General features: G+C 38.7%; 1 protein-coding gene across 1 annotated transcript; it reads right to left on the bottom strand.

The window, feature by feature from the left end:
• Positions 1 to 8,819: 8,819 nt before the first annotated feature.
• Positions 8,820 to 10,349, bottom strand: LOC149236813 (uncharacterized). The gene has a single exon (XM_089369041.1). The coding sequence runs from the start codon at positions 10,347 to 10,349 to the stop codon at positions 8,820 to 8,822; it is 1,530 nt and encodes a 509-aa protein (XP_089225167.1).
• Between the last annotated feature and the right edge of the window lie 246 nt (positions 10,350 to 10,595).

The raw sequence follows: 10,595 nt of genomic DNA, 5'->3' as shown, positions 1-10,595 counted from the left end.
AGTTTCCTAGGATCAAAATGGGCACAAAAGAAACGAATAAAGACTTTAACCAATGATTCCATGGGCTTCGTAATAAGATGCCCAAGACATCTAAATCAAGAGCTTAAATTCAAATAGATTTATATACTTCCTTTTTACATGTGTCTATTTCCATGTCTGTTAAACATGCTGCAAAAGCCACTCTCAATGAAGCCATGCAAGAGGCCTTAAAGGTAGAGAAATAAATTTCTGGTATTGCAAACATGGAAAGTCTACAAAAGGTTATGAAAACTTTAGCTAGTCAAATGATGAGTGTCAAAGAAAAACTAGCAGAGGTATCCTCATCCAAGTGACCATTTAGACCCTTTCTCAACAAGAATCAACACAATATTGCTCCTGGTGGTGAAATATCTACTGTTGAGACCAAAGAGGTATATGAAGATGAGGAATAAAATTAACAGGAACAAGGAGTCACTCTAGTTGATAGGAGCATTACAACTTCATCCATGCAATGCCTCGAAGGGACTCATCCTCAATGACACTTGATAACCATTGTTGTATGCAAACTCAACCAATGGAAGATACCCCTCCCATCTCCTCTATTGGTGCATCATATACATCTTCAGCATATCCTCCAACATATTGTTGACCCTCTCTATTTTTCTATCTGTCTATGATGATGGGTTGTACTGAAGACCAACTTTGTACCCAAACCAGCAAATAGCTCCTTCTAGAACTTAGAAGTGGCTTTTCATCCCTGTCTAACACAATCTTCTTTGGAACACCATGTAATATCACTATCTCTCTGATGAAAACATGTGCTACCTCACTAGATGAATATGTAGTCTTCACTAGAATGAAGTGAGCTACCTCACTCAACCTTTTGACCATGAGCATAATAGAATCATGTTGTCTCACTGTCCTCTGAAGACTTGTAATGAAATCCATGGAAATTACCTCCCACTTCCATTATGGAATCGCTATAGGTTGTAGTAGACCACATGGATGCTTACATTCTACCTATACTTGCTAAAAATCTAAACATTTAGCCACGAATGTTTCCACTTCCTTCTTCAGATTCGGCCAATAGTAGAACTTCTTCACTGCCGTCAATGTCTTTTGTTATCCTGGGTGACCCAAGTATTGCTTGACATGAAACTTCCTCAATATAAGCTTCTTGAGCTCACTGTAATGTAGTACATAGAGCCTATCCCTAAATCTCACCAAACCATATGCCGTGAGAGGATAGCTGTATCTAAATAACCTATACATGTACTTGTGCCTACACCTGTACCTACACCCACAGTTGTGCATGTACATGTACATAAACCTATACATGTAGTCTGTTGTAACCTGTGCATGATCTCCATGTACCTATCATCCTGTTGTCTTACTTGCAAGATCTTATCGTGTAACTCTATCTGATAAGAGATGATGTCTGTTATATGATTTACCTATACCTTCCTTCTAAGAGCATCTTTAACCTGGTTCTCCTTTCCTTTGATGTATCTGATCTCAAATTCGAACTCATGAAGGGTGGCCAACCATCTAGCTTTCCTGGTGTTTAGATTCGACTTGTCAAACAAATACCTCAACCCACTGTGATCACTCATTAATACAAGCCTCCTGCCAAGAAGATAGTGCCTCCACATCTTCAATGCATGTATGACCTTACTAGCTCAACATTGCGCATCAGATAGTTTTGTTTGTGCTCATTCATTTTTCTTGAGTCATAGCAAACTACATGTCCTTTCACAAGAACTCCACTAAGTCCTCTCTTACAAGCATTTGTACACAGTACAAACTCCTTGTTTGGATCTATAGTCTTTAACACTGGTGCATGTGTCAACAACTGCTTGACCTGCTCAAAACTAGCTGCACATTATTCTACCCTTTCGAAATTCTTAACTTTCCCCTACAACAATGTGATATGATATGAAATGTGTGAGAAGTTCCTAATGAGCCTCCTATAGTAACCTACCAATCCCATAAATGATCTCACCTCATCCACATTCTTAGGAGCTACCCACTACATGGTGTCCCTTATCTTTTCTCGATCTACTACTATGCCTTCCTTGGAGACAACATGCCCCGCGTAGTGTACCTTAGTCTGAAAGAAGTTGCACTTTCTAAGCATAACATACAATTTATGCTCTTCTAACAATCTCAACACTGTTGCTAAGTGCTCAACATGTTCTTCCTCATTTTTTAAATATACCAATATTTCATTAATGAATACAATAACAAACTTGTCTAGATAGCGACACAACACATTATTCATCAAACACATAAATTTAGCTAGAACTTTAGCCAAGATGAATGGAAATACAAAAGAATCATAATTCCCATACCTAGTCTTGAACATAGTCTTGAATATATCCTCTTCCTTGATGCGTACCTAATGGTATCCTGATCTCAAGTCGATCTTAGAGAACATTGCTGCTCCCTTCAACTGATCAAACAAATCATCAATCCTTAGCAATGGGAACCTATTCTTCATTGTTACCTTATTTAGCTGCCTGTAATCAATGCACGATCTGATATTACCATCTTTTGTCTTTATGAACAACGTTGGTGCACCCCAAGGTGATACGCTTGGCATAATGTATCCCTTGTCGAGCATATCCTTTACTTGCAACTTCAACTCTACCAACTTAGGTGTGATCACCCAGTAAGGTTCGTTTGATGCCGAGGTTACCCCTAGCACCATTTGAATAGAACATTCTACCTCCCTATGAGGTGGAAACTATGTAATGTCCCTAAGAAACACATCCTGAAACTATTGTAGAACTGGGTATCTTCTCAAAAAATCTACATCCCCAACTTCCTTACCTTTTTCACTAGAAATATGCACTGCAAACATCACACAACCTTTTCTACAAATATGTTTAGCCTGCATAATAGTAACCATCCTCATTGTTGTAGGGTTCTTCTTCCCTTGTCAATTTCTCTTTTCCCCACTATCATCCACACACTCAATGGCCTTGTTGAAGCAATCCACTTTGGTCCTCTGAAGGTATGAATAATCCATACAAAAAAGAAAAACTATACAAACTCTATGGAAGTACATTCAAATGTGTTATTGTAGGCATAACATTTAACTCAAATGCACAATCTCTTACCCAATGGTGAACTCTCTTCTTTGTACCTATAGCTAACTACACCAACCAAGATTTTGCATGAACTTCTTGTCTCAAACCATACTTATCCACCAAGTCAAGATTAATATAACTATAGTTAGATCTAGGATCAATCAAAATAGAAAAAGGATGATTGGAAATCTTACCATCCATCTCAATGATAGATGCGTGATGATCTGATTGCATGTTCTCCATAGTTGTATAGATACAAGGAATTCTATGACCAAAATTATCAATTATATGTGCCCCATGAGCACTGTAAATCTGGGGTCTACCACCACTCTGATACTGCAGAAAATCCCTCTTACGATGATCATTACCACATATCCAACACTGTAATGGTTCCCTACCACTACATCTAGCCTACTACTCTCCATGTCCTTTCTTAGTTGTATTTAACCTCTTGTAAAGTACTACATTTTATTTCCCATTTCCATCTTGAGGTATTCCTTGCTTAGGTAACCATTTTCCTTTAGCTTTCTCATTTCATTTCAAGTCACACTCAGGCTCAAATTTTTACTCTGAATGCTCATAACAATGTTTCAACTTTCAAATGGTCTACTCCAATTATCTAGGCTCATAAAACTCAATCTATTATTTTTATGCTACAGACAGTCCATTGATGAATCTCTTAACCTTGGCCTTCTCCTCCTTGAGGTAAGGCACATATCTCAACAACTCCAAGAACCTACTAGTATACTCATCATCTGTCATGGAACCCATTTGTAACTCATAAAACTCCTTATCTCTATCATCAAAGTATATTTCCAATAAATACTTCTTCTTGAAGAGCCTCTCAAACTCATGCCAATTCAAATCATCCTCATGTATACCTTTATCATTCTTCACATCTTCCCACCAAATACCTTCTTTGCCTTTGAGACTAAAAGTGGTTATCTTTGCTTTCATGTTTTTTGAATAATCATGCAATCTAAACAATTTCCTCATACCAAGCAGCCATGCCTCTGCATCCTCTGATTTCTTCATCTCTCCATCAAGGGTAGGAGGCTTTTCTTTCTTAAAATCATCTAGAAAGTATCCCCTATCACTTATCCTATAAGGATGATAGTGATGCCAGTCCAAACTAGAACTACAATAGTGCTTGTGTCCACCACCTCTCCTATACAGAGTGTCCAACAATCTGCCATCTCTAATCATGTCATCTATGTCTTACCTATGACCACCATAAGACTTGCTGCCATATTCCCTATTAGTTTTGTCCTCCTACCCATGGTTGGTCTGAAGTGGTCCTTTTCGTTGCAATTCTGACAAACTCTGAAGTAGTATTGCATTAAATTTTGCTTCTTTCTCTTGTGCCTGCATGATTTTTTCATTGTCCACCTTACAACTCCTTATTTATTCCTTCAATCTTCTTAATGTATTTACCAAATCAGAAGAGTTCCCAATACCATGATGCTCAAGTGATTCATATGGAGTGTCTTTGTTTTCTACCGTCTTTCTAGCCATTTGATCTCTTTCTTGCAAGCCATACTAGGTCAGCTAAACCAAATCACAATAAACCAATGTACCTTATCATAGTTTTTGGAGTATATGTCATATGCAATATAATCAAATCAGTGTGATACATGTATAACATAATCATAACAACATATCGGCATATGATAAGTAAATAACCATGTAACCATCAGTCTAGCTAGAGTCTAGTTATCAATGCATAGCCATATCAACTACACACATACCATGACTACATGCATGACAACAAAAACCATAACATTACTGTAAACTTGACCACATGCAAACATTAACATGCATAAGAAATGTGTAGTCAACCACACATATGGTCAAGCATGGACGATGATACTTGTAACCAAACCACTATAATGATACATGTAACCAAGCATGTAGGAATGTAACCAAATATACAAGAATGTAACCAAGCATACAAAATGACACATGTAAGTGACATATAACAACATGTAACCAGTCATGCACTCATGGCGAATTGCTTCACATAATGACATCCTTATTCCCATGGTGAAATCACTACAACCATAACCAACACCATGCGTATGCAACAAGTACATAGACCACAAGGATGACTGACACATGTACAACTGACATGAATGCATGACAAACACATTCACCCAAGGAGATCTCAACCTTGCTCTAATACCAATATGTAACAACCCTCCTCCCATATATACCTAAGTAACTATCCAAACAGAGTAAACATGCAACAAGAGAGGCCACTATGAAGGGATTTGACCTCCTTGGTGACCTTAAGGATATGGAATTGACAGAACACATCAACCATACCTTCCACATCAGCAACAACACCGCTAGGAGACATCTCAACCACCCATACATGCTTCCCTTGGTTCCCACTGGTCTTTTAGACCTCTTGACCTCTGGACACTCTCATGTTATGGGCATGCCAACGTGTAGGGACTCCTAGACGCTCTCACAAACCTCTAAGATAGTGTCCATGGACATTTCCCAACAGACTTCTACCAGTGTCTGCAAAATTCAAGGCACTTTTATAGCCTAGAATTCTAGCCACTACCCATAACTTGTTATAACTTTTAGAATCCATCACAGACATGATGACAAGACTAATAAAACAAAAATCAACCTTAGGACTAGGCCTTACCATCCCCGACCAGGACTAACATTTTCTCAAACACTTGACATCAATGCAACCTACAGGTCTAGGATACAAGACAAAGCATGAATGAATGAAAACTCTTATGAAACATGACAAGAAGGACCACCACCTTCTTCCTTGAACTGTTATGACCTCAATTAGTTCTTGCATCCATCATTTTAAAATTTACAAGTAAATACATGAAATTACCATGACATAAACCAATCAATTAACCATGCTTATAACCACCATAAAACCATGTAAATAACATAGGTATAAAGACCATTAAATCAACATATAAACAAGTCCAAAATTAAGATATCTTAGCTTTCATTAATCATAGGCAAATTCAACTAGGTTCAGGACTTCCATGTAGCATCCAACCGTAGACATGGCTAAACCAAATCTTTCTTTCAGCCAGTCACCCCCGTTCCATATTCCAAGCATGAATGTGGGATCTCATGGATAAACCAATCCAAAAAAAACCTAGGGAATCCAAAGGTTAAACCACCTCCACCCTCACCAAAGTGTGATCACACCAAAACTGGTGCTCCAATCACAACTGAATCGAACTTGGAATTCCATCTACAATCCATCACTATCCTTGAGGAATTTTCTATCTCCTTATCTCTCAGGCTTTACCAGAATCCAATCCCATATCACTAGGCCCTAAACTGAGACCATTCTCTCAAGCTTTATCGAAATCCAAACCCAGATCACTATGCCCTAAACCGAGACTTCTCCCTCAATATTTACCATGTATCCCACCAAAACCGATCAAGGGATTCCTAGGCCTTGGGGAATGAACCTTGAGACCACCTCCGCCCCAGATTCTAAAATCCGTTGACCAAACCAAATCTTGAAATTGAGATAAACATCCCAATGTACCATGGCATCAGAAAAAAGGCAAAGATAGGATGAAAAACACTTGCATAACCTGGCAAAACCATGCCACCAATAGCATGAGAACCCTACACCAACAAGTAAATCCATGCATGTCAAAACCAACTAGGAAATCACACATGCACTATGTTACCTGGAAGTATTCCTACTAAAGCTACCTGATCCTCCTCTTCCTTCCTTGATCCTTTCTTTCCTTCCTTTCCCTTTTCTTTAGTTTTCTTCCTTGATCCAAAGCTAGAATTCTCCAACAAAACTCTATGTGACCAAGAGTGAGAGAGAGAATAATGAGAAAGCTCCAAAACATGAACTAAAAAAAGGTTACCAACTGATCCTTAGAAGCCTTTTTATTAATTAGGCCTCTAATTTCTTCATTTCCCATTATTTTCCTTCAATTTCCTCCTCACATGCAATCCATGACCTTTCACCTTACTTGTCTCCTAATTTCCTTTATTTTCATAAATAAGTGTGCCAAAAATGCCTTTTTCCCCTTTAATTCCTTTTCCTTTGTCTTTGCCAATTTCCTTTAGCCATAAACACATCCAATGATTCCCACTTGGATATCGTTGCCCAAAATTCATCTTGGAATAAGTGTCCCTTAACCATGGTCTTATTATTCCTTTATTAACTTTTATTACATGAAATTTTCACCAGGGTTGTTTCAAATACACCTATCAGAGGAAAAGAAAAAATCAAAATCAAAGTAAACAGATTTCTTCTAAAAGGTACAAATCAGGATTGAAGGTAAATTAGGTTGCATGGATCAATAAAATTAAGATGTATGTCTTGGTTATTGAACTATTAAGAATTCCATCTCAGAGGGCATCTTCCTTCAAGGCCTTGGGTATGGTTTAGTAAGATAACGTTGATAAAAATATTAAGGATGAGGAAGTTAAGTTAAAATATTTAAACTACTACATGACAAATGAAGACCATTATCCTTTATTCTGGAATTTTGACATAAATGATCATTCGCTCCACAATTGCATGCTTGATTCCAGTGCATCTACAAATGTCAAGACTAAGAAATTTATGAAACAATTAAACTTAAGAATTTCTAGACCTTATCATAAAATTTTCTTAATGTATTTGAGAAAAGTTAAAGTCCTTGGCGTGGTAAATGATCTATAGGTCTCATTAGTTGACTACCCATACAAGATCATCACCATGGACATAGCAGTACTTGATGCACCAGATGTGTGGGGAATGCTTCTTTCTAGAAAGTTTGTAGCTGATTTAGGAGGGTCTATTCAGATGGACTTACCTTATGCCATTATTTGAGTAGCAGTTGGTGGCATGGTTAGATTATATAGAGAAGTGTAAATAATACATCATGTGGAAGCTCCAAAGAGATTTGAAAATGGTGTTCCTCAGGGTCATCGGCCACATTCTGAGTTAGAATTTGTCCAACCATTTTATTACTTCTTTTCATTCCATCACCAATCCCCTCCTCTAATAAGAAAGAGAAGTAGGTTTTAGTTTGACTGAGATATGCAACACAATGATTAGTAAATTCACCAACCAAAGAGGGTCAAGTTTCAGTAAGGGACATCTGACCACCAACCTATAGATCTACCAATCAGCAAGAAGATGTCTGAGCTTGTGCCACATCGATGACATATGATGCCATAGGAAAACATGTGTAAAGTATCTCAACACTTTCACCTCTCTACTCCATATCATTAGCTAGTTTAATTTCATTTGTTTGTATTTTATATTTCAATTTGTTAGAGTGGATTGTTTCTATTCTAGCGAGAATTACTATGTATACATGATGTTTTCGATTTTGAATGGATATCTATTTGATGGACTTATGTTTTCTTGGATATAGGATTCTAGGGTTTTCATGCTACTTCATGGAAGAAACTTGTCCCCATATGGAGCAAGACGTTGCACATTTTTTGTCAAAGCTCCAAGGAAACATATATGCCAAAAAAAATTGAAAGGATAGGATCATCATTCAGTTGTTTATTGAGTCATTGTAAACCCATTTTTTTTCCTCTGGAAAAATCATTATATATTTCAATAATAAGCAGTTTTTACATAAGAGTCTGTTATATACAGAGTATCTTCAAAAGTTGTTTGTTGCAATACCACGCAGGGCATGCTATCAGTTCATTGTATTATGCTGTTCATCCTAACAAAAACCAAAATAACAGTATTTTTCTGTGGAGAGCTGTCAACAATAAATATATTTAGTGTGCTATTTGCTGATCCAGGGTTGGGTATCCTGGATCTATATATGGCCGGTGGTAGAATTTTTGCTCCTGTTGATCAGTGATCTCTGTAATCTCCCATAGTCCTCTGTCCATCAGCGCTGCCTCCTTGGAAAGTTTGTCGGCACCCTTATTGTGTTCCCTGTATATATGAGAGATAGAAATATGGTTAAATGCTGCTTTGAGATCGAGTGCTTCTTGTAGAATAGTGCTGAGAGAGTGCATGTGACATGTAGCTGTGCCATTAATCCAATTAATAATGATCTGTGAATCTCCAAAAATATTGATGCTAATGCAATGGTGCCTTAATGCAAAGTGTAGAAGGTGGCGAAGAGTAATCAGTTCAGCAAAGTTGTTTGTTCCGACCCCCAGGCCAGCCTTAATTTTGTAATGATGGTTTTCTGTAACATGGAGGATGAAGCCTCCTCCACAGCTCTGTTGGTTTGCAGCACCGTCGAAAAATGCCCAAGGCATGCTTGGGTCGATGGGAGGAGGCGGAACGGGATGTCGAGATGGCGGAGGGGTAGGTTCGGGTAGTTCCTTCAGGGCAGCTACAATACTAGCCTCGAGCAAGGGCCAGTGAATAGGCTTTTCATCAAAAATGGCTCGGTTCCTTGATTTCCAAATAGCCCAGTTAACAATGATGGGAAGGTTTATCACTTTCGTCCCTCTATTTTTCTTTTCCCAATCATTCCATGCGCTTATGATATCCTGTCCCCCCCAATCTCCTGCGTAATTTGTATGCGCCTTGAGATTTCGCCACAGGTCTATGGTTGCTCGACATCTCATGAATATGTGTTCTATCGATTCCGAGGCTTCCTTGCAGAGCACGCACCAAGTGGGTCCGTGTATAGCTCTTTTCATGAGCTGATCACCAGTGGGAACTTTGTTCCTTAGTATGCACCAACTGAATAACTTTGATCGAGGGGAGGCGGAATATTTCCATATGTTCTGCCACCAGTTTGCAATTTCTTCAGGCTTCCGATGCTCGATGAGATGTATATAGCCATCCTTGGGTGTGTATACACCGTGATCTGCTCGATGCCAAACAAGTTCATCCGGGCCCTCCGAGATGCGAATATGAGCTTCCGCTAATGCATCTCTGTATTCATCCCATACAGTGTGCCATCTTCTCGGGATATTTAATTGGATTGCCGATTTCCATGCTTGATGGAATATGTCTGATTGAGCTGGGTCTGCAATCTGTGAGATGACCTTTATGTTTTGAGCAGAGAGAAATGCAATTAGCTCTTGAGGGAGTGAATGTCTGCCTCCACTTCCGGACCAAGGATCAAGTCCAATTCTAGCACTGTTACCATCTCTGATGCGCCATACTAGGTTGTCCCTGATGAGGGGTAAGGAGTGCAGAAGGGCCTTCCAAATCGATGATATACCTGCTTTGTTCCAGGTAGGCAGTCTTACCCAATCGCTGATGCTGAGAGGCCAGATATATTTGTGGAAAGTAATATTTGTCCACAGACTGTGGGTTGTTAGGAGGGCCCATCCCATTTTTCCAGCCAGAGCTTTTGCGAATATCGGGAGTTCCTTCAGCCCCCATCCTCCCCATTTCTTAGGCAAGGCAATCTTGTTCCATCCGATCCATGCGAAGATTCGTTTGTCTTGGTTCCCAGCCCATAGGTATCGATTGCACGAGTCATTGTAAACCCATTATGTAAATATATGATGTAAATTATGCTAGTAAGGTTGTGAGTGTATGTAACAACCTAGGTAAGCCTATTATTTTTTCAAAAATTT

This window comes from Pinus tabuliformis, chromosome 8 (assembly GCF_031772625.1).
Source record: "Pinus tabuliformis cultivar Carrire ecotype Pingquan chromosome 8, CPIR1, whole genome shotgun sequence".
In the NCBI taxonomy this organism is placed as follows: Eukaryota; Viridiplantae; Streptophyta; class Pinopsida; order Pinales; family Pinaceae; genus Pinus; species Pinus tabuliformis.
Note: the sequence above shows the minus strand (reverse complement) of the source record. Positions and strands in the feature narration are given on the sequence as shown.